A 25,773-nucleotide genomic window follows, 5' to 3' on the forward strand; every position below is an offset into this window, starting at 1 on the left:
CGTCTTGCTAGGTCTTTTTGCATATTTCTACATCTTCATCGTTGTTGACTTTCCCACATAATTTGGTATCATCTGCAAACTTTGAAATCTTGGAGACTATTCCTTCGTCGTTAATGTATATCACAAATAATAGCGGTTTCAATACCGATCCCTGTTACGTCTATCCATCTCGAGTTTATTCCTTTTATCTGCACCTGTTGTCTCCTATCTTTCAGCCAATTTTTTATCCATTGTAGCAGATTTCCTTCTACCCCACATGCCTGTAACTTTTTGGATAAAACTATTAGAAGAATGTAAATAATAATTACTGTTTACTAATCATGTTCAGTAGTGCAGTACAAGAATATGGTTCATTTTTTAACATGTAATTTATTTTTATCTATGTTTTCTGTAATATAATTTATTATATTAATGTATTTTGTATGGTATAATTTATAATATAAATTTATTATATTGTATTTTATCTAATATAATTTACAACTTTTGTTATAATGTATTTTTATCATCAGCCATTTAGCGGTCTGTATGAGAATCATTTTGAACCAGGTATCTACACTTGTCTTTGCTGTGGAACTGAACTTTTTGAGTAATAATAATCTGTTAATTTTATTTTATAATTTAATTGATAATTAATTAAATATTAAATGTTTAATTGGCCTATCTGTTTATTATTTTTATTAATTTAATAAATTTTTCATTTAATTTTGTTGTTTTTTTTCCATTATTATGCCTATTACATTAAAATGGTATATTGCAAAGTGTTTAGTTTATAAAGATGGCTCTGTATTAAATTAACAAATGCACATAAGTAGCATTGAATTTCAAATGAAACTCTTTAGTGTTACGAGAAATTTTAATAATGGTCTTAGTACAAGTGATAATTGTACCATGCAAAATTGAAAATACTGATATATTGATATATTAAAATGAAATAGTATTGAAGCAACCTATTTATACATAGATCAAAGTAGTACTAAACTTTCACTGGAGTTTTTCTAAAATTATAAATAAATTTTAACTGAATAAAAATTATGATGTTGGCAGGAGCAAGACAAAATACAAGACCCACTGTGGCTGGCCGTCCTTCTACGCCCCCATCGTGGAAGATCGGATAACTAGAAAAGTGGACACTACCTATCAGCTAGTTAGGACTGAGGTGGTTTGTAGCAAGGTTAGAGATAGGATATTTCAGTCTTTTATGGTGTAATTTTGGTTTTTGTAATTTTAATAATAATACTAACTATAATATTTTTACTAATTATAATAATATTAATTTATTGATAGGATACCGTTTTGATATAATATCATTAACGTTGATATAATATAATTTTGATTTTTGATATACTGAGCCAGTCTAGCTATGCTGTTCAATTCGTGATGTTAATATCCTAGTTTAGTTAACTAAATTTTTATCTATTGAAAATGTCTTTATTAATTTGTTTTTTAACGCCCTAAAATTAGTGTAACGCCCATCTTGGTCACGTGTTCGACGATGGACCCAAGCCAACTGGAGAGAGATTCTGCATCAATAGCGTCTCTTTAAATTTTAAACCTGAAAAAAACTCCATCTGAAAAAAATTCTGAAGACTCAACCTCGAAATAATCCAGATAAAATTTATGATCCATCATTTTATTTGCTGTTCATTTAAATTATTCTTATTTAAATTTATTACTTATTGATTGTTTATTAATTATTTTGTATTGTTTGATATATTCGTGGATATTATATCATTTTTTAGCGTAAATTTAAAATTTTTTTGTTATAAAATCGAAAATTTGATTTTGACAACTTAGTAGTAGTACATTCTTCAAAATACAGCTCTACAAAAAAATATATTACTTTCAAATTTAGATTATATATATATATATATATATATATATATATATATATATATATATATATATATATATATATATATATATATATATATAGAGAGAGGCACGTATGTATAAATAAATTTAATAAAATAAATCTTAATATATAGATAAATATATATATGTGTGTGAGAGAGAGAGAGAGAGATAAACATTTAAACGTTAACCAAAACAAAATGATAAGAAACAGAAATATATATTAGCATTATAAATATAGTAGATAGATAACGAAACATGATTGTATGTACGTTATGTAATGTGTAAAGAAAACGCGAATTATGTAATTCTTTTTAAAATTCGAGTTCATCAATTTGGTAATTCAGGGGTGGGCAAACTTTGCTGTGAGGGCCGCATTGAGGACTATTTTACCTTTGAAGGGCCGCATATGTACTTAAATAGCAAATTTTTCGACCCGGGGGAGAATTTTTTTAAGATTTGTGGCTCTTTTTTTGACGAATAAGGCCTCGAGGGCCGCATGAAATAGCGCTGGTTGAAGTTTGCCTACCCCTGTAGTAAAAAAGATTAAAAAGATTGTATTAAAAAGATTAAATAATGAAATAATAATAATAGAGGTTTTTAACCTAGACGTCAAACAGATTAAAATTAATAGTGTTCACACGTTAACAGTCAAATTACAAATCTGAAATTATTTAACAAATGGTTAAATAATTTCATCTGTATTAATAATTATGTCGCTGCGTAACTTAATTATAGTGGATCAATAATAATCATAAGATTATTGTCAACTTGATAGTCCAATATATAACCTTTAAATAATAAATACAGACTGATTGATCGATCGTGAGCATTAGAAAATAATAACAAGTAACTGTAACAATTATTTCTATATTATATTATATTAATAATTTTTGTTGTTTTATTCTAGCTGGCGTGGAATTTTTTAGATGGTTCTTTGGCGTAGTCTAACAGCAGCTGGCATGGTCTCAATCTTTCTCCGTGTATGTCCGCCAGTCTTTGTAGGCCGCTCACCAATTTGTCGGCTCCATACACATCAGCGAATCTAAATGGACCTGTGGGTTTTTAGGTTTTTTTTTCAAGTTTTCCGTTTCTAAGATTTTAAATATGACAGCATAGGTGTGTTATTAAAATGTAACAAATAAATAGCAAAATGATGAATGAATGAATAAAGGAACGTATCAGTGAATGAATGAATGATTTAACAAATGAACGAATGAATGACAAATTTTTTTAACAAACCCCCAAGAAATGGCGGAAAACCAAGTCCAAATACTGCTCCCATGTCACCCTCCAACTATCAATTAAATGAATGAATGAAAGAAAGAAACATCAAATAAATGAATGAATAGATGAACGAACGAATGGAAGCACTAGTAGTGTATGAGCAAACTAACGAATGGATGAACAAATGAATGAATGAACAAATGAATTGATGAACGAATGAATGAAGAAATAACTGAAAGAATAAAGAAAAGATTGACTGAATGAACGAAGATACAGAGAATGAATGAACGCACCGGATTAGCGAGAATTCCTTCCTGCAAACAAAGTATACACTGATTTGCGAATCTACCTAACGTTCTAAGTCTGATATCTTCTGGAGTCAATCTTCAAACATTTATAAAAGTTTACCGAAATTTATTTCAATTAAACTCAATTAATTAATTAATTTATTACACATACATACATATGTACATTATACATGCAAACATATACATTAAACGTACAAACATATACATTGCACACACAAACACATACATTATACATACAAACATATACATTGCACATACAAACATATACATAATATACATAAAAACACATACATTACACATACAAACATATACATCACAGACACAGGCATACAAGTTCAGTAAAACGACAAGTACAGCAACCAAACTGAGTAAATACACTAACGGAATTTTTGCAGGTTTGCTGAACTTTTTCACTAATTTCAGGAAACCTTCATTAACTTCCCTGTTTTTGCTGCCATCTTCGTACACGTACACACCTCTCTTCGACTTCCTCCCTGGATATTTGATTGGGATATACTGGATATTTGATTGGGATATATTGAATATTAGATTGGGATATACCGGATATTTGATTGGGATATACTGGATATTTGATTGGGATATACCGGATATTTGATTGAAATATACTGGATATATTTCCATTGATAGCGTATATTGGCTTAAGAGTTTGAGCATTGGCAGGTTGGTTAATGAAAAAAAAATTACATGGACAGTTTTATACTTGTAAACCTTTGACCTACCTTGCCAGACAAACAACAGCGGACGCGATGGAGAAATGGAATAAGAAGAATTGAAAAAACGAGAAATATAGTATTACACACATACAACAAAAAAACAAACACACATACGCACGAACAGGTACACGCACACGCACACACACACACACAACCAAACTAACTAACCTAAAAACCCCTTATTAACCATCTCATTGAACAGGATTGCGTCCTGCTTATTGAGTCCCAATCTGTCTCCGAGTGCATCGGCCAGATAGGCGGATATGTGGGCCGCCACATCGATGCCCACCTCATCCATCAACGTCACGGATCCAACGGGAAATCCCATTTTTACCGTCGCCTGATCCAACTCGCGTGGGTTCATTCCCTCCTGGATAAGAGATTGTGTAGTGGTGGGTCTGTGGCGCAGTGCTGAGTGTTATTTGAGTGATCCGTTGTTGTTTTCAGTGTGTGCGTGTGTGTGGTATGATGTGTGTGTGTGTGTGTGTGATAAGATGAACCAAAACGCAAACATACGAGGAGTATTTCAAAGGCCTCAGAGCCAAGAGCCATAAGACATCTAGTAGTGTAGAAGCCAGGTGAATCCTTAACAGTTATCACTATCTTGCCCTGCTTCAAACCAACGTCCACTGCTGAGGCTGTAAAGAAAAAATATTATATACGTGATTAGTGGGCGGCCCGCTGGTGTAATGGTTAATGTGCCTGGCACTGTTGATGCAATGTCCGAGTTTGAATGCAAATGAAAATGACATTATTATTATCATTATTACTATTATTATGAGATACAAACCGATGGTATCATTTGAGGTTTTGTCATAGGTAACTAACTCCAGTAACATCATCTTGTCGACCGGAGAAAAGTAATGCATGCCTATAATCTGATGATGACGATGATGAAGATGATGATGAAGAAGATGAGGATGATGATGATGACGATGATGAAGAAGAAAAAGATGAGGATGATGATGACGATGATAATAACGATGACGATGGAAAAGATGATGATGGAGAAGACGATGATGAAGATGATGATGACGGAGAAGATGAAGAAGAAGAAGATGAGGATGAAGAAGAAGAAGATAAGGATGATGATGATGATGAAGAAGAAGAAGATAAGGATGATGATGATGATGAAGAAGAAGAAGATAAGGATGATGATGATGATGGAGAAGGAAAAGATGAAGATGATGATGGAGAAGATGAAGATGACGACGATAATAATGATGATAACTTAGTGCGTGATTATTACTTCAAATTAGTAACCAACTACATGTACTTACTGGCAGCGAGCGTTTTTTTATTTTTATAACGCTTAACTTAATTTATAAGTGATAAATTAACAACGACAATAATAATAATAACAATAATAATAACAATAATAATAATAACAATAATAAATTACTTTTTCGGGTCTCTTGCTTGCTTCAGCAATTTTGGCAATGGATAAGGCAGATGTGTTTGTGGCTACTATGCAATAATCTGGTACATGCTGTTCGTTTGTATGTAAGTATGTATGATATTTTTGTATGTATGTATGTTTGTTTGTATGTATTTTTGTTTATGCATGGTTGTATGTGTGTTTGTGCAAATGTTTGTGCTTCAAATTACCATCCTCATCAAAAACAAAAAGTTACAACAAATAAATAAACAGCTACAACGCCACCATCGTTATCATCATCATCGTTATCATCATCATCACCAACATCATCATCATCATCAACCACCCTATCATTATCACCACCAACGTCAGCAAGCACCTGTTCAATTTCTCTGATGACTTTATGTTTGACGCCGATGTCTTCGAAGACAGCCTCTATAACCATGTCAGAATTCTTGAAGTCGTCGTACGTCAGAGTTGAATTTAGGCGGGAATAAATTTTGTCACTCTCGAATCTAGTTTGTGTCGTGTTGGGTTGAGTGTTCGTTTGTGTTGTTGTTTGTGATGTTTCAGTTGTGTGTTTTGTTTTGTCGTAGTTTGCTTGTGTGTGTTGTAGTATGCGTGTGCTGTTGTTTTTGACGTTTCAATTGTGTTTTGTTGTTGTTTGTTTGTATATTTGTGTGTATTGTTGTATGTGTGTGTTGTTGTTTTTGATTTTTCTACCAACTGAGTAATTTTCCGTTTCTTCACAGCATCCTTCAAACCTTTTTCAATCTGCTGTTGACCTTTGGAGAGGCTATTTATAGAAACGTCTTTCATGATGACGTCAATGTTTTTATCGATCGTCACCTGGGCGATTCCCGCGCCCATAAGACCCGCCCCCAAAACTGCCAAGTGCCTGGTGATTGGTTAGTTTCAAAATTAATAAATCAGTCGATTAATCAATTAATAAGCCAATCAATCACCTAATTAACCAACCAATCAAAGAGATCAAAAAAACTAACTTAACAGGCCTTTGTGGTTTGCCAAATCTATTTTTCTTGCAAGCCGTCATCCCATCAAACAGACCAATCAGGCCCTTGCTTTCCATACTGACGCCGAGTTCGCCAAAGGCCTGCATAAATTAACATATATAAACATAAATTTGATGTATGAACTGTTACACTGGCATCGTTTAGAATACACCAGCAAAAAGCTATACAGCTTCAAGCTTCTCTAAATCAAAATTTGTTTTGATTTGTTAGTAATATTGGCACATATTAGCAATCTATACACAAATTTGAATAAATTAGCATAAATTAGCAAAGATTAGAACGAATTATCATTGAATATTTCAATCCCTACCTTAGCCTCAAGCTCATAGCCAACTTCTTCACCCTTCTCTACTGACTTTTTGACAACCTGAATTTGATGTAATCATTACTAACAATATTATATAATTGTCATCATCAATACCACCATTATCATTGTAACCATTATTACTATCACAACCATCTTCCTCATCATCATCACCATCACCATCATGGAGTGACCTCGATAATTTTGAGTGGGGCGGGGTAGAGGCCCTTAGTGGATTTTAGGACCTTCTGCTTCACTTTGTCGAAGAAAAAATTTCGCCCAAACTCGAATTTCAACATGGCCGATATCAACTCTAATTAGGCAATTAGGAAATAACAAAAAATCACAATAATAACAATAAATAATAATAATAATCATAAACGACAAAAACAAATAAGAAATAATATGTATACATCTTAAAGAAAATAAAGAATGAATAAACTTCAAATCAAATTTAATCCGAGAAAAAATCGTACTATAAAGCAGAAGAATTATTTTTAATCATTTTTTTCAAAAAAAAATTAAAAGAAAAACGAAAAAAAGCAGAGAAAATGAACTACTTTCTTGCAGTGCAATCTTTCTGGGGGTCTTCTTCAGTTTACCTGAAGCCAGATCTCTGATTGGATATTAGATGAAAGAATAATTTCAACAATTTATACAAACTACTGCAAAAAAAATATTATCATAAACTGTAGCCTACTTAATTACTACTTTTTATAATATTTGCATGAAAAATAATCTTCAGTTTTACATACTTAGCACATTGGATTGCTACTTCTTCTAAGTATAATAAGGTGCCATCGTCTGGGGCATGCAATCCTGGCCCTAATTAATATTAATCAGCCAATTAATTAATACTAATTAGTCAATTAATTAATATTCATTAGTTAATTAATTAATATTCATTAGCTCATTGTCTTTGGCCAATCAACCAATTGAATTTTATTACACAATAGAGTAATTTAAATCAATCAACCAATTAGATATTAATATTAATTACACTTAATTAATTAACATATTCAAAATGCAAATTCTTTCTCATTAACATAATAAATAAACGAGCCTAGTGATTGGACGACATGATCAACCAATCCAATTCTTTTAGCTTTTTCAGCATTCAATGATTTCCCCGTCAGCATTAAGTCTAAGGCCTGGTCTATTGAAATCTTTTGGCAACGAATAACAATAATAATTAATTATATTATGGTTTTATTAATTGAAACTTTTAACATCAAAGCAGTATCGATTTACAGTTTGAAAGATTGTCATGTTATAATGTCAGACCACAGTGTAACAATACAAATTAAAAATGTGTATTGCTAAATAAATGTTACTCAAATTTAGAGAATAAAACGGGGAGAAATTTTTTTCTTTGTTTACTGTTTTAAGGAGTCTTTGGGTGCCCCCGGCTCCAGGCAAGAGTCCTAATTTTACTTCAGGAACTCCCAGCTGCGTTGATTTGTTCATCACTGCTATCCTGTAATGTGTGGCCAGGGCAGTCTGAAAATTATGTGATGTGTGTGTGGTGTGTGACAGCATGTATGACAGCGTGTGTGTATGTGTGAGGTGTGCATGTGTATATAATCTATGTGTGCACGGCGTGTGTGTGACAGTATATGTATATATGTATGTGTGTGTGTGTGTGTGTGTGTGTGTGTGTGTGTGTGTGTGATAGTCTGTGTGTGTGATTATGTACCATGTATATAATATTCTTTGTAAATTGATGATTTCAAAACATTTCTCAATTTTTCAAATTTCACAAAAATTTCTCAACTAATCACAAAAAAACGTAAATATTATCATTGTAAATTATTGCTTTAAATAAGATAAACAGATAGAAGATAAAAAAATACTGAACCTCGAGACCTCCACCGAGACACGACCCCATGATGGCCGATACAACAGGTTTGTTACTGTTCTCCAGCTAACCATTTGTAGATTATAAATAAGAGAAGATTAAATTTAATATACTTTTAAAAAACAATTTAATATACTTTTAAAAACAAATTAAAAATTATTATGAATAATTAAGTTTTTAAGTGTTATTGATCTAAAAAGAAACATTACTACTACTGTTACGATGATTACTACTATTGCTACTACTGCTACTATTACTACTACTACCGCTACTACTACTACTACTACTACTGTCCAATAATAATAATAATAATATCATTATTATTATTAATAATGAAATAGATATAAAAATGTTGGAAATCAAAAAACATGGAACATCTAACTAATTTCAGAGTCTGTTGGCCACCCTTGGATAATTGTTCTGTTTTTTCTTTGGTTCCACATGCTTTCAACATACTTTTGGTAAATAAATAATTAATAAAATGATTGAATTGAATAAATAATTATAATAATAAACAAATTCAATAACTTAGTAAATGAAAAAGACAGATGATGGTCATAAAACATACTTTGAAAATGTTCCAGACATAAAAAACATAATTTAAAAATAAAACAATATATTTAAAAAATGAAAATGGCCACCTAATATCAGCCCCAGCAATGAAGCAGTCTTTTTTGGCAGATCTAAGGACGATCGAACTGACCTGGCTGTCTTTCAAGAGAGCCTCCAAGGCAGCTTTTAAGTCAGTCATTGAATTTTCATTAAGGACATTAGCCTAAAATGTAAGATTCAAAAAAATTAATTATTTTAAATTTTTTCGTAAAAATTAGATAATTTGATTTAACATAGGAGAGTAATAATTAATATGTGACTATGTGGTGATGTTTGTAACTATGTGGTATATGTGTAAGTAATAATTTAATTTAATAATTTAACTAATTTTATTTTTATGATCTACCCTGCCTGGAGAGTCATACACAATGACACCAACGCCATCTTTGACATAGTAACTCAGATGACTTGTGCCTGGCACAGCTGCTGCTGCTACCAATGAATGAATGAAAGAGAAAAAAATTAATCATTCATTTGTTTAAAAATTTACTTGTTTATTTATTTATTTAATCATTTAATTTAATTAAATGGAATAAATAAAATGAAAATGCAAATGAAAAGAAAAAGTTGATCAATCTAAATTCTAACTGGAGTATTTGAGATCTGGAAAAAAGCAAAATGAAATTAATTTAATTAGACTGACAAAACAAAATCAAAGAAGTGAAGAGATTAATTTAAATAATTTTATTTTTATTAAATTAAATTAAATTTAAATGCCAAACTCAACAAAATGAACAAATCTTTAATTAAAAATTTAAAAAAAGAGCGGAAAGAAAAAAAAACCCTGTACAGAAAAATAAATACTTCAACACTAACTTGATTTAAAAGATGAAACGATCGGAATTGTCCTAGATTTGATATTTTGTAAAAATAAACTTTTTAAACCACAGGTCAAAATTTGGGTCGCCATTGTCGGTCTAACAAGAAGGTGCACGCGAGCGATATTACGAAACAGAACCATTGAAATTCAAGTTTTTAAATATAACAGTTTGTAAATTATTTATTTAACTTTTATAAATAAATTGTTAAATTTAATAAAAATTTTTAAAATTTAAATTAAATTAGTTACAGTATAAAATATATGTTGTATTTGTTAACGTTTATTAGGCGCTACAGAATGTAATGTCAACAAGTTTTCTTGTGCGTACATTTTATTTTTATTTATTTTACAGGTAAATTCGAGTTAAATCGTTTGCAATTGTTAAATGGCGTCCGTTAATATTTTTTAAATTTGATTAATTTTACAATATTTATAAAGTTCAATATTATAAAATATATTTTTTGTGTTGTTTTTAGCGTAAACTTTTTCGCCAAATATTTCCGTGGTAAATCACGTTTATAATTTCCTAAGAAATTCCATCAGTCCTGTGATCAGTGTTGGGATGTTCGCAGTTTTAACAACTTACATTACGTCTGTTGTAAATTTGTAATCTTCGTTTTGTATATTTGAAAAGTTGATTGATTAATGCTGGCTGGAGTTTGTTCAACAGTTATAATTTGTAAGAAAACATTCACTAACTAGACTTAGTTAGTAAGACTGTAAAAGTTAGAGATCCATCATCATAATCCAACTCTAAAAAATACTAATTGATTATATATTAAATTACTTGGTGGAGAACGTAATTAGAACGATGAATAATTACAATGGCAGCAATGTAGGAAACCTTCAAACCACCCAGAAGAAGTCATGTTTCGTCAGGTCAGGTTCCTAATTTTTCTCTTGAAATATATTCCTTAGTATACCATTACATTAAAAGTTTCATTAAGTTTCTATCATTCTTGAATAAAATTCAACAAAAATATCCTGTTAAAACTTTAATTGAGTAAAATAGTTTTTCAGGGAATTAAATTTCTAATGAATTTTATTTTATTATGAATTATACAGGGCTCTTTTTGAGTATGACCCATCTAAAGACAGTGGAATTCCAGGCCGGGGACTGGCCTTCAAGTTTGGTGATATCCTACATGTCACCAATGCAAGTGATGATGAATGGTGGCAGGCTAGAAAGCTGAAAGGCGACACAGTCGATCAGGGCATCGGGATTATACCTAGCAAACGAAGGTTGCTATTTTCGAACATAATTTGTTTTGATACATGGTTTTAAAAACAGGGATGATAAGGTATTTTTAAACAGTCCTCATCTAAGCTCCATCCTTTTTTTACTTGTATAGTTTTATAGATACACTAATGTTCAATTTTATAGGCCTGTTCTGTCATATCCTTCTTGTTAATGTATTATTTTTGTAAATGTTTCTGTGATGAAATTCGTTTGAAAATTTATTTTAAATTTTTAAACTTTCAAGAATGCAAAAATGTTGAATTGATTTTCTAAAAATTAATATAGTTTTATCATATTATAGTTTTATTATTCTGAAAATTATGACAATAATTATTACTGAAACAGAATTGAAAGGAAAGAGAGAGCAAGAATGAGGACTGTGAAGTTTCAAGGCAACTATACAGAGAGTGCTGCTGTCAGTTTACATTTTATTCCATTCAGTCATTCATTTTACTCATTCATTCATTCTTTCATTCACTTATTCATTCATTCAAGAAAATTTTCTACCAAGCTGTAATTAAAATCCACAAAATTATTTTATTTCATTTGCACATCAATGATTCTAGTAATATTTATTCTTATTTTAGATATTATTACTCCTAAAATTTAATCCATCTTCTTCTTCTCTCCTTTCCTGTTCCAGATACTGACTAAAGAAAAGAAAAAAAAGAATTTCTTTTCAAGAAAGTTGAATTTTCCAAAAAGCAAAGAACGAAGTAAAAGTGAAAACACTCTAGCAGAACCTAAAGGTGCCTCAAAAAATTTTAGTTTTTTTATTGCAATGGTGTCATTACTATGGAATTATTATTGTTGTTGTTATTATTATTATTGTTATTATTATTATTATTTCAGCTCCACCTCCAGCTCCGGAAGAGGTCAATATTATTTCATACGAGCCAGTCTTCAAACAAGAACGTTGGTTTCATGATGATGATTTCGATGATGATGATGTTTTTGCTAATGTTGATGGCAATGGTAATGGTATTTCAGGTAATGGTGATGATGAAGATGGTTTCTTTGTAATGATGATGATGGCGAAGATGTATTCTATGGACGGACATAATGATGGTGGTTGCAATGATGTTAAAAATGGTAATGTTGATGCTGATAAGTTGATGTTGATAATAGTTCTGGACAAAGTTGGTTACCTTAATTATAATCTTCTCCATCATCAACATCATCATCATGACGTCATAGTAAAGTACACACGTCCAGTGATAATCCTGGGTCCGTTGAAGGATCGAATATGTGATGACCTCATCGCCGAACATTCGGACATTTTCGAGACATGCGTGCCACGTTAGAGTCCTGTTGTTGTGTTGAATTGTAGGCAGCTGCGTGGTGTGTTGTTGTATGGTGTGTTGTATTGAGAAAAAAAAGAACCAAAACCCAAAAAACTTCAGATACGACGCGTCCCCGCAAAGATGGCGAAGTAGACGGCCGAGACTATCACTTTGTGAAGAGTCGAGAGCAGATGCAACGAGACATCAACACCTCCATGATGTTCGTCGAGGCCGGGGAATACAATGGAAATCTTTACGGCACGAGTGTTCAGGCTGTCAAGGAAGTCGCTATGAGAGTGCGTTCTTTAGTTTTTTCATTTTACTTTTTGTTTAGTTTTTTTTTGATTGGGTAATATTTTAAGTAAGGAGTTTATTGTTTTGTTAGGACTGTACCAAATATAAGCTGAGAAATAAATTTTACTGTATATTATTTTTAATGATATATTAACACTAATAATATATTATAACTATAATTAATATTATAATAATGTTATAATGTAATAATGCAAGCTATACAAAGTAATTGATGATGTTTCCTCAACCATTACAAGATGTTGATGAGTTGATTTTAGATCATCATATAACATACACGTCGTATCTGATGCAATGAATACACACCTTCATACATACAAACTTACATACATAAACACATGTATGTATGTATGTTTATAAACATAAATACATATATTTGTATATTTGTATGTATGTAGGTTTGTATGTTGTTTGCATTACATACGATTCAGTGACCTTTTCACAGATGACCAATCATAGTTGAGATGGTCAATCATTTGCTGGGTCACACAGTTTAACCTTATTTTTATTGTACCGTTGCTTTTTCATTTTTTTCATTTTCGTTTTAATTTATCATTCATTACCTTATTTTATCACTCACTCACTCATTCATTCGTTTTTTCATTCATTTATTTCTCTCTCTCTCTCTCTCTCTCTCTCTCTCTCTCTCTCTCTCTCTCTCTCTCTCTCTTTCTCTCAGAATAAACACTGCCTTCTGGACGTCAGTGGTAACGCCATAAAACGCCTGCAACAAGCTAATTTACACCCAATTTCTATATTCATCAAGCCTAGAACCATTGATTTGATATTGTTAGTTACTGTGTGTTTGTTTAGTTGGTTTGATTGATTGAATGGTTGGCTCGTTGATTAGATGATTGATTGATAAGATGATTGATTGATTGATAAGATGATTAGATGATTGGTTGATAAGATGATTGATTAATTGAACGACATAACATAGTGAGTGGAATAAAAAGATAACACCTGAACAAGCAAGGAACGCATTCGACCGAGCCGTCAGACAAGAACATGAATTTTACCAGCTTTTTACCGGTCAGTCATTTATTCATTCATTCATTCATTTTATTCATTCAGTTATTCATTCATTCATTTGTCCTTCAGTTATTCATTCATTTATAATTAGTTATTAATTTATCTGATCGCTATCTTTTCTTCTAATTCATCGATTCCATCATTTTTTCATTCACACAATCATGCTTAATCAATAATTTATTTATTCATTCACTCTTTCATTTGTTTAATCATTTATTCATTCATTCATTGGTTCACTCAATCGTTCACTGGATGATGATAATGATGATGATGATGTCAATAAGTTTTGAAAATAGCCAAAATCAATTTGCATACTTCTCCAGAAACTCTCATTTTAAAATCCTCTACTCTCAAACTCTCATTCAATTTTTTGTTAAATTATTCGTTGATTCCGTTATTATTATTATTATTATTATTATTATTATTATTATTATTTACATACGACCGCTGTTCCTACTTGAAAAGCAAGTTATGAAAACACATGTTGATAAATTCTTGCTAAAGAAACATCTACATACATACATGCATACATACATACATACATACACACATACTCACATACATACATACATATATATATACATACACAAATGCGTACACACATACATACATACACAAATGCGTACATATATACGCAAATGCAAGCATACATACATACATACATACACACGCATACATACAGTTACAAGTATCGTTATCAAATAATGTATTAGCATTACTAAATAAAGTGCATATTTTATTAAGTTAGATAAGGGACAGATGGTTAAACTGGTCGAATGCGAATTTTTTTCATGGTTTTTTTTGTAATTTTTTATGATTTTATTATTATTCTTCTCATGTTTATGCCATCAGTCTTCAATTTTCTTGTCTATGCAGATGTTTTATTATATCTTCAGCATTGTTGTCGTCATCATGTCCTGATAATTGTCATTAGAATGTATGTTTCCTTTTCTATGCACTGACACTTGAAACATTCATACATACATACATACATACATACATACTTACATACATACATACATACATACATACATACATACATACATACATACATACATACATACATACATACATACATACATACATTACATACATACATACATACATACAAACGAACATACATGCATGTCAGTTCATTCATATAATGTTACCAAATTTCAAACGACATCAACCAATCATAGGTCATCATTCATTCATTCATTCATTCATTCATTCATTCATTACAGAAATTTCTCATTCAAACCAAACACATCTAAAAATAATCACAACTCATGAACCAACCACTTAACAGCTATCATAACAGGCGACACTCCTGAAGAGATATTTACAAAGGTCAAAGAGGTCATCGCCAGCCAATCAGCGTCGTCCGTTGCCTGGGTCCCGTCCAATGAAAAGATATAATATAAGATTACCGTAAAAAAATTAAAGTTTACAAAAATAATTTTTTTTAAATTTGTTTCCAACTATTTGTCTTTTTATTTCCTTCTACTTTAATTTCATGTTAAGACTATTGTTTATATATAACTTTATGTACACTTTGTCGCGTGTATTGAATTTTAAATTTTTTGGCTAATTATATATATATTCATTCGTTCTTTTATTTATTTATTCATTTGTATTTTGAGATATATTTATTAGTACAAGCTCATTTATTATTATTATTATTCCTATTTTTGTTTTATTTACATCATCATTATTATTATTATTATTATTATTGTGTATTATTCTGTCTAGACTACATTAATTATTTTTCAAATAACGAAGTACAAAACAAATACTAAAGAATGAACAAAGATATTATGAAAAAAAATTCACCCTAATCAGTTATTTCATTTATTCATCTTTGGCCTAGACTATGTTTCTGACTGATTGATTGATTGATTGACTTATTTATTGATTGGTGATTCATCAGATGATTCGTTGACTGATTGGTTATAGCTGATAAGTCGTTTGACTGGGCGACTGACTGATTACGATTAATTAGTTGATTGACTGTTTGATTGATTGATCAATCAACATAAAATATATATTTCGGAGTTATGTATATAGTATCTTTTCACTTATTTTTATTTTTAGCCTGGATTTTCTCAACAGTGTCTGTTCTTTTTGTCATACAATATAAAAGTATATTTTGAATCATTTATAACTTTGTGTGTGCGTGCGTGTCTGTGTGCGTGCGTGCGTGCATTCACTGCCTGCTATATATATATATATATATATATATATATATATATATATATATATATATATTCTTTTTAAATTGTGTCTTTTCTTTGTTTGTATGTATAATAATTAATATATATGGCGTGATTGCTTTAAGAAGAACATTCTTTAAAAAGTATTATTACAACTACGTTGCTTTGTGTTAAGGTTTAGTGATTATATATATATTAGTATATTATATATACTTGCAATCTGTAATTTGTATTTCACGTTTAGCTACATCGATATTATTTTATCTTCTTCCTTGTTTAAATTAATTAAAATGTAATTAGTTATGTAACTGATTTATATAATTAAATGATCGGTATAATTAATTGATTGATTGATTGGTTGATTGATTGGTTGATTGATTGGTTGATTGATTGATTGATTGATTGACATAGGATAATCATTTTCCAGCCTATAAAACAATTAAAATATATAACACACACACACACACACACAAAGATATGTATATATAATATATATATATATATATATATACAGTATTGTATGAATTCTACCGAATTATTGGCATTAATAATTAATTGATTAATGCCAACAATTCGGTAAAATTCTTACAATACTGTATAAAATCTGGCCTCCTTCCTATATTTATATATATATATATATAAGCAATTGTATAGGTATGACTTTACTTACTCTAGTTTGGAGTATTTTAAGAACTTTATTACATTTAAATTATTATTAAATGATTATTTTATGATTGATAGGCGATCGTTTAATTGCAAAAATAATAACAATTTAAGTCGCTATGTTATTATTATTATTGTTGTTGTTTTTATTTAACTCGTCCAATTTATAAATGTGTCTTAACCAATCAACATCGAATAACTTAAAACACACACACCACTTAGATATACGCGCACACACACACACACACATGCATACATACACACACACATGCATATATACACGCACACGACATAATTAAAAGTTGCTTCGTAACTGTATGAATTAATATTTCCTTTCATTGATAAATATTAAAAACTCTGATACACAAATATGTATATATATGTGTTGGCGTGTTTGTCTGCGCGTGTGTGTCTGTGTATGTGTGTGTGTTGTATGTACCTTTTCTGTATCTGTATAGCATAAAATGCCTACTAGCTCATCACTATAATTAGTTATCAACTCTTGCACACACACACACACACACACACACACACACACACACACACATATATATATATATATATATATACATATACATAATATGTATGATTTTATGATTCATTATTTATGCTATTTCGTCACTTTATACAATTTCATTTATATATATTATTCATTTTATCAATTAATTAATTTATAATTAATTTAGTAATTTGGTTAATTAACGATTAATTTATTGTTTAAGGTTTTTTTTTAATTTGTGTGTGTGATTTTGTGCCCGAAATTTTATTGTAGGTTATGCACGTGATTGCATCAGTATGTATATGTATTTATGTATACATATATATATATATAGAGAGAGAGAGAGAAAGGGAAAGAGAGGGAGAGAAAGAAAGTGAGAATGAACATATTATCTCGTCGAGAGCATTCGCATTTGTTTGACTTACAAATGATATAATTTTTAATCTATATTTTGTGAGCTTTTGTGTGTGTGTGTGTGTGTGTATGCCTGCGTTTTGCGTGTGTACGTGTTTTTGTACTATGTGTGTGTATTTGTATGTATGTGTGTGTGTGTGTGTTTGCGGGAAACCTTCGTTAAATGAGTTTATAAATAAAACATGAAAAAAATTATTGTTCTTCAAATGTTTATATAAATATATTTATATAATCTTTTGTTTACCTTTGTTAGATTTTTAAGCAAAATACAAAAAATCATAAATTAAGTGATTAACTGATCGATATTTATGTATGTACGTTCATACGTGTTTGATATTATTAGTTATATTATTAACTATAATATTAATTATAATATATTATATATGTGGGTGTGAAAGTGAAGTGAGATAGATAGATATAACGCTAAAAACCCGAACCGTGTAGAAATTTTTGACATATTTTGTTGCTATGAAGTGCGTAATTGATGAAATAAACACATAAATAAATATACGAACGTGTATGTGTGTATGTGTGTGGCGTGTGTGTGTGTTTTAAAGTTTGTGTGTTATTTAAAACCAAATTCGTTCATTAAGTAAATAAATAGGTATATAAATAAGTACGTGAAATGATTGGTTATCACAAAGAAATGATATAATTAACCGAAACAATTAATCATTAATAACTTAATTGGTTAATTAACCTATTAATTAATTAATTAATTAACTTTTTAAATAGTGATTTAAATGACGTGTCATTAGTAACAACAAGATTAATAATTTATCCGTCAATAACATCCACGAGATAGTTGCGTTCATTCATTTATACATATTTTGTTCATTCCTTCATTCGTACATTCATTCGTTCTTTCGTTCGTTTTTCGTATAAGTATTTCTTTGATCACTCACTATCATTCGTTCATCTATCGTTTATAAATAATAACCTTATGTAACATCATTATAATACATGCAATCAATCTAGGTGCTCAATCAATCAGCCGATAGATCAATCCATCCATCTAACTGTTCAACTAATCAATCAATTAATCAATCAATCAATCAGCCGGATCTACCATCTCAGAGAGAAAACAACCAACTAGCCAACTGACAGATCAACCAGCAAGCCGGGCAACGACCGGCCAACTCAAACCGACTGAACACCAGCCATCATTCATTCGGTCTTCAACTTTCTCTGAACGAGTTTGGGCCTGTCGACGAACTCCCTCCCGTAGTACAGCATCGTGGCCGCTGTAACGGCCGAGGCTCCTCCCCAGAACAACACGTACATCAGCTGCTCGCTTATGTGCTCTTTGGAGTTTCGGGGGTGTTTTCAATTTTTATAATTTTTTGATCGTTATTCATTGTTGTTAATATTATTATAATTTGATTGCTATTTTTATTAAACGGACGACAAGACAGTTGCAATATAAATAATATAATTATATATATATATCATATGAATAAATTAAATTTATTAATAAATTAGGAGCTGACCATCTGGTATGAGAACACTGACGACGCACATGGAGAAAGCAACCATGAAGATTGTAGGCAGCTGAAAATGTGAATAATAAAATTAAAATAGATCACGAATTATGTAACCAGGTCACAACTGGCCAATCAGTATGGGCTATAAAATTCATAAATATAATTAACTAGGTCACGGTCTGCCAGCCAATGAGAAAAGAGGCACTAACAGCGTAGAACTTCCAATCCTTCTCTGACCTCAGAGGTGAGATTACGGTTATTCCCTCGTTCGGTTCGACCTCATAATTTCCTAAAAACAGGTCCTGGGAGTCCTATATTTTTAGTTATTTTGACGTTGTCGTTGTTGTTACAACTGTATAGCATACAAACTAAAACATACAAAAATACAAAAAAACATATAATACAAAATCTATATCCAATACAACGGTATAACATACAAACCAAAACATACAAAAATACAAAACATATTATAGAAAAACCTGTATCAAATACAATGTAACATATACAATACAAAACATACAAAATTTGAAAGATACAAAACAAAACGATACAAAATGATACGTACCTGCCCGAATCCATCATAAAAATTATTAATGAAATATCTTTTAGCTGAGTTCCAGCCGTCTTGCAATGCTCCTAGTATCGTTCGTTTGCCTGTTCTGTATGTTTTTGTATGTATGTATGTATGTATGTATGTATGTATGTGTGTATGTTTGTATTTGTGTGTGTCTATGTATGTGTGTAAGTTCATTCGTTCATTCATTCATTTTATCCATCCATTCATTCAGTCAGTCAGTCGAAAATGAGAACCTGGTGAAATCAGTTTTAAGAGCACCAGTGCCAGCGTACTGCTTGGCGCATGCATCTGCGTTGTCTGCCCACGCTAATGACGACGACGACGATGATGGTGATGATTATGATGAATGAGGTGATGATTGTGATGAAGAAAAAGAAGATGATGATGCTGAGGTAAGCGACGATGATGAATATAACAAATTTAGAATAAATGATAGGTTATATTAACAAACGAACAAGCAAACAATCAACTAACTAATCAACCAATCAACTAGCCAACCAACCAGCCAACTAACCGTTCCTAAAGATGGTCTCAAACTCAACAAAATTCTCAATAGAATCGTTGGACATTAAAATTCGTAAGTTCTGTCACATGGGGAAAAATGAACAGGCATCATCGACATTCATCATCATCGTCGTTAACGCCATCATCATCGTCGTTAATACCATCATCATCATCATCGTTCATTCGTCATCACAAGTCACCAGAGACAAAATAATGGTGATAATCCTATCAACAACAACAGCAGCAGCAATAACAACAGCAGCAACAACAACAAAAACGACCTTCAGCTGTTCCAGAAGGACCTTCTTAGCGATCATAGACTGGACGACGTTGGTCCTATCGAGGCAGTCAATGCAGTTTGTCCTAAAAACTCCGTTCTGAGTTTTTTCAACTATCGAGTCTTGCATGAAAAAATAACTGTTGTTGTTGTTGTTATTGTTGTAGTTGATGTGCTGAAGTTGTTGTTGGTGTTTTGATTGTGACACAGTTGTTGTTGTTGCGATGTGTTTGCTGTGTTGTTGTTGTGTTGTTGCTAATAATAACAATATAAGTAAACAACAATGACGATAACCTTATTTCGTTGTGGTGTTCATTGAGTATGTCCAGCAGCAATTGCAGTTTATGCCACTGCATGTTCTTGCACTCTTTGTGAAAGTCGAAAGCTACGTGGCTGTTGATGTTGTTGTTTCTTTTTTAAATGTCGTTTGTCTTGAAATCTCATTTGCATAATTTATTATTTACAATAAATGCACCTCATTTGCATAATTTATTACTACCTTATTTGTGGATTATTTAATCTATTGGTGAGTTCTCTGTAGGCATCTACAAGCTGAATTTCTGGACGCTTCTGATCAAGCTAATTAATTAATTGACATTGATATTATCGTTTTGCACCATTATCGTAGGTTTTATCATTATTTACTATTATCAACTATTTTTATTATTGTTGTTGTTTATTATTATTATTATTATTTAATAATAATAATAATATTATTATTACTATTATTCCCTACCAGATTCACGAGCACTTGCTTGCCGTAGTTGTAGATTTGGGCCTCCATATGTAAGGTGAACGCTTTTAACTGCAATTATAATAATAATAATAATAATAAATAGTTATAATAATGATGATGATGATAAACTAAAAGTGAACCACGATTACGAACATGGTCGTCGGGAATGATGGCAGGGAGCGGTTTGTACTTCAGATTTGGCAGCTGTGACCAGTACAGTGGTACTGAGCCTCTTGTCTGGAGATTATTATTATTGCTATTATTATTATTATTAGTAGTAGTAGTAGTAGTAGAAGTAGTAGCAGAAGTGTTAGTAGAAGCCCTAGGAGCAGCAGCAGTAGCAATAATAGTAATATAGAAATAGTAGTTAGGGTACCAACGGTATTAGTATAATTTGTAGTAGAAGCTCTGGTAGAAGCTGCAGCTGCAGTAGTATTAGTGCGGCAGTAGCAAGAGTAAGAGAAGTAATAGTAGTGGTAGCGGTATTAACCTGTACATAGGAGCATCGGATGTTATTGAATTCAATGATCTGCTCAGTTTCTACAAAGTTCGCCACGTTGCCTTCGTCATCTATGCCTCGTATGTTGTATCTTTGGTTCGTTTGTTAATATCTTCATACTTGTTTGCTTGTTTGTTTGTTATTTTATTTATTCATCGGTTCGCTCATTCAACTAGTTATTCTTCTACTCTTTTATTCATGTAACCTATCATTAACTATTCATTCATTCATTTATTCATTCATTCAATCAATCATTCATTCCTTCATTCATTCAATCATTCATCCATTCCTTCATTCTTTCACGGCATCACCTGGTTCCCGCCCTGAAGCATGATCTCCTGGAGATGAGTATGTACTTTAATATGTGCCCCCTCAGGCTGCACGTGTTCACTGATATGACTGCTTGTCGTCATCGTCATCATCACCACAGACGATGACGTCACCGTTATCATCAACATTCGCATCATCAAAAGCGTCATCATCGACATCATCATCGTCGTCGTCGCCGCCGTCAACATCATCACCATCGTCAGCATAGTTTTAGTTCAGAGCCACGCTAAGAAAAATGAAAAAACGTACAACACATTTGAATTTGTACACTTACAAATGGAAACACACACGCATACATACACGTATACATACACACATAAACACACACACGCGCGCACGCACAAAAGATACATCCCAACATGATTGGTAGGCAGAATGAACTCAATTCAAACTGCTGGGATAAGTCTTTAAGTACAAAACCATTCCAAAGAAATCTCTGGTCCGCCTGTTATAATTACACTTTATTATTAATATTATAATTTATATAGTTATAATTATTACATGTATAATAATAATAATAGTTAATATTATTATTACTATTTGAAACAAACCGTAGTTAATATTAATTTTTAGACGAAAACATTATCAATATTTTCAATCAATAATTTCAATCAATAATAATAATGAATAAGTCTTTCAAACAGCCACCCAATCAAGAAATTACACTACCAACCAGCCAATCAATCAACCAGTCAACCAACCAACCCTATCATGAAGAGCAATAGACTTAAAGTCGGGACTCGTGTTGAACAGCCTCTGGAAGGTGTGCGTGAGATCGTACGACGTCGAAAAGTAAAAATTCTCCATGGATAAAACGGCCTCCACCATAGATAAATAACGCGCGTTATCTTGTACCTTGATTAATTGGCGGGAAGAAATTATTAATTGGAATATGGAATTGAAAAATTCGAAAAATATAACTAAATAATTAATTAATCAATAAACTGAATTGATGACTAACCAACCAAGTAGCACACAGTTCAATCGCCAACTACCCAATCAATCAATCAGCCAGTCAATCATTCATTCATTCGTTCATTCGTTCGCCAACTACCCATTCAATCAGCCAGTCAATCAATCATTTATTTATTCATTCATTTATTCATTCGTTCGCCAACTACCCAATCAATCAGCCAGTCAATCATTCATTGATTCATTCATTCGTTCGCCAACTACCCAATCAATCAGTCAATCATTCATTGATTCATTCATTTGTTCGCTCGTTCGGTCAAGGACCTGTTGTTCATTGAGATGCAGTGTGGTCCTCTGATAGGGCAGCAGTTCAGTAGCTGCCACTTTCCATATTGCCTTGCCATCTATCTCGCCGACCTTAATCTTCCTCGTTATCACTATCAAGTAGGGTCCTGATGACGATGATGAAGGCCATGGGATCATAGGATGATAATGACGACGACGACGATGATGATGAAATGAATCATAGTAGATGACCATGGAAATGAATGATGAATTAGAATGGTGATGATTGGTTGAAAGTATGATGACTGTGAAGATGATGATGATGATTGTAATGAGAGTGATGATGAAGATGATGGCGTATGCAAACAGACCTGCCAAAAGTCTTATGATACCAAAGATCCCACATATACTCTTCAATTGCACTTGAAACTTTGGAATGTCATCTGGATTTTCTAAAATTAAAAAAATTATTATATTTAAACAAAACTGATGTATAGGTGTATTTGTTTGTATGCTAATGTATGTATGTATTTATGTGTGACTGTGTTTGTATCTGTGTGTATATAAGTGCATTAGTAAGTCTGTATATGTGTTTGTGTGCATGTAGTATGTACACACATGTGTGTCTGTGTTGTATGTATGTGTGCGCGCGCGTGCGTGTGTGTGTTTGTGTGCGTGTGTGTGTTTGTCCTAAAGCACTAACTGGAAAGTTTCAATTCGTTGGTGACTCTGTCAATGATGAGGATCTCTTTTATGTCAGGAGTAAGTGCCTCCACGTAGAAATGTGTGTTTGTAATGTGACTGGGAATTTTGAAGATTTGAAGATAAAATTTAATTTTTTAATGGGAGCTAATTTTTTCAAATGAAAAAAGGTTATTAACATTTAGAACGTTGTTTCATTTATTTATTTATTTATTTATCTATCTATCTATCTATCTATTTATATTCATGGAATTTAAAAGAATAAACAAGCAAATACAATTTTATTCAATTATTTGTAATCTGACATTTTAGTTTAGTAACTTTCAATGCTACACATATGACTAGCTTAATAAGAACAAGTATCTCAAGATTATTTTGTATTTTTTTAAAATGACAAATAAAAATAGATAACATAATATTTTTACAAAAAAAAACATAATATAAAAAACTGAAAAATATAATGATTTCAACATTATTAGGATAAGAAATAATTTTACATTCTCAGATTTTGATGTATGGGGCTTTTAGATGTATCCACACCGACTGAAAGTTTGAACTTTTTAAGGTAATGCTCCCTAATACCTGATCAGATTTAAAATTGATTAATTTAATATAATTAAAATTTAGTTAGATAGATTATTAATTAATTAAATAAAACAAAATAAATATAAGTAAATAAATGTAAGTAAATAAAATCAGTAAAATAAAACATAAAACAATAGACTAATTTACTAATGTCTAACTAACTAATGCTAATAGATAGAGAATACCAGATGCAAAACCACTGGAACAGTAATTTAGCTAATTAGTTTTTCTAATCTTTAGTGGTCTAGTCTAACTTTCTCTGTTTTTATATATTTATTTTATTTTATATTTGTTTATATACTTTATTTTTAATTTTATTATTCTAAACTCTCTATTTCTATTTTTAAGTAATCTAATTTTTCATTTTGAGCTGCTTCATTAGGCAGTAAATATTTTAAATTAAAATTTATTAATAGTTAAGTTTAGAGGTAAATTAATTAAATTAAATTAAATTTAAATTTTGAAAAATTTTATATTTTAAAAAATTAAAATTTAAAATTAAATAACAACACTCACTATCATCGTTAGACATTTTGAATTTTGCGATGAAAATTGAATAATTTCAATAAATCCTAACTGTCGAAATCAGGAAAAAAATAATTTTTTTCAGGTCAAAAACGAAAAAACTGTAGTTTGCGCAAATAAATGATTAAATGCAACGTTCTGACTAATAGCCACAAATACATTGTATGATTTTTTTGTGAATCTTTTATTGGTTCACCTTTAAACAGTCATAATTATGTGTTTTGCAAGGGGAGACCTATTTACCATTAAACAACAGTTTCTTATGGGTTGGAGCAGGGATATGCAAAGAATCTCAATTTTTGCAACTTTTAATTATTTTCGGTAATGTCGATTTTATTTGTTTAAATTTATACCAAATAAAAGTAGTTAATTGAATAACAATTTAAAAAAATAAAATTTGAACATTTTAAATAAAAGCAATATTCCGTAATTAGTAAATATACTATCGTAACTTTTGACTCGAACCTCACCCTCCATCTCCCCTCCAGAAGCAAGCTCCTTGTTCAACCGTTAAAAGTGAGCGAAGGCCGTTATATTTATTCTAGTTATACGTATCAAACAGTATCTTATTGAACAAAATAGTATCATAAAAT

At 31.0% G+C, this 25,773-nt stretch overlaps 4 protein-coding genes across 4 annotated transcripts in view; 2 read left to right on the forward strand and 2 right to left on the reverse strand.

Annotated features, from left to right (window-relative positions):
- Nucleotides 1–1,572, forward strand: part of HELRODRAFT_90179 (hypothetical protein) — a gene marked incomplete at both ends in the record, with an annotated part of 2,442 nt that extends 870 nt beyond the window's left edge. The window contains 3 exons of the mRNA XM_009031650.1: nucleotides 510–586; nucleotides 1,045–1,171; nucleotides 1,462–1,572. Of these exons, the coding sequence (XP_009029898.1) occupies nucleotides 510–586; nucleotides 1,045–1,171; nucleotides 1,462–1,572 (315 nt within the window). The remainder of the gene's footprint in view (nucleotides 1–509; nucleotides 587–1,044; nucleotides 1,172–1,461) is intronic.
- Nucleotides 1,573–1,826: 254 nt separating this feature from the next.
- On the reverse strand, nucleotides 1,827–10,216 carry HELRODRAFT_194454 (hypothetical protein; the record flags this gene model as incomplete). Its single annotated transcript, XM_009031661.1, has 25 exons — nucleotides 1,827–1,909; nucleotides 1,938–2,328; nucleotides 2,360–2,906; nucleotides 3,094–3,148; nucleotides 3,372–3,462; nucleotides 3,769–3,880; nucleotides 4,289–4,490; nucleotides 4,637–4,758; nucleotides 4,911–4,998; nucleotides 5,523–5,609; nucleotides 5,878–6,013; nucleotides 6,226–6,396; nucleotides 6,503–6,612; nucleotides 6,843–6,899; nucleotides 7,031–7,149; nucleotides 7,397–7,452; nucleotides 7,592–7,661; nucleotides 7,900–8,002; nucleotides 8,217–8,336; nucleotides 8,695–8,760; nucleotides 9,077–9,149; nucleotides 9,336–9,469; nucleotides 9,653–9,735; nucleotides 9,895–9,909; nucleotides 10,123–10,216. 23 exons carry the CDS (start codon nucleotides 10,214–10,216, stop codon nucleotides 2,758–2,760), a joined length of 2,313 nt encoding a protein of 770 aa, XP_009029909.1. The 3' UTR covers nucleotides 1,827–1,909; nucleotides 1,938–2,328; nucleotides 2,360–2,757.
- A 721-nt stretch (nucleotides 10,217–10,937) lies between these two features.
- On the forward strand, nucleotides 10,938–15,394 carry HELRODRAFT_90113 (hypothetical protein; the record flags this gene model as incomplete). The annotated part of the gene is made up of 9 exons (XM_009031642.1): nucleotides 10,938–11,005; nucleotides 11,192–11,368; nucleotides 11,712–11,806; nucleotides 12,231–12,281; nucleotides 12,564–12,665; nucleotides 12,770–12,945; nucleotides 13,641–13,750; nucleotides 13,902–13,993; nucleotides 15,285–15,394. 9 exons carry the CDS (start codon nucleotides 10,938–10,940, stop codon nucleotides 15,392–15,394), a joined length of 981 nt encoding a protein of 326 aa, XP_009029890.1.
- A 2,538-nt stretch (nucleotides 15,395–17,932) lies between these two features.
- On the reverse strand, nucleotides 17,933–25,284 carry HELRODRAFT_116244 (hypothetical protein). The gene is made up of 20 exons (XM_009031662.1): nucleotides 25,172–25,284; nucleotides 24,568–24,652; nucleotides 24,072–24,169; nucleotides 23,740–23,820; nucleotides 23,408–23,535; nucleotides 22,877–23,026; nucleotides 22,523–22,616; nucleotides 22,153–22,240; nucleotides 21,833–21,932; nucleotides 21,496–21,579; nucleotides 21,343–21,411; nucleotides 21,106–21,185; nucleotides 20,901–20,999; nucleotides 20,611–20,746; nucleotides 20,340–20,409; nucleotides 20,059–20,131; nucleotides 19,814–19,907; nucleotides 19,458–19,559; nucleotides 19,255–19,315; nucleotides 17,933–19,068 (listed from the first exon to the last, which is right to left on the reverse strand). Exons 1-20 carry the CDS (start codon nucleotides 25,185–25,187, stop codon nucleotides 18,932–18,934), a joined length of 1,845 nt encoding a protein of 614 aa, XP_009029910.1. The 5' UTR covers nucleotides 25,188–25,284; the 3' UTR covers nucleotides 17,933–18,931.
- Between the last annotated feature and the right edge of the window lie 489 nt (nucleotides 25,285–25,773).

The sequence above is a fragment of the Helobdella robusta genome, assembly GCF_000326865.2.
Source record: "Helobdella robusta unplaced genomic scaffold HELROscaffold_77, whole genome shotgun sequence".
Taxonomy (NCBI): Eukaryota; Metazoa; Annelida; class Clitellata; order Rhynchobdellida; family Glossiphoniidae; genus Helobdella; species Helobdella robusta.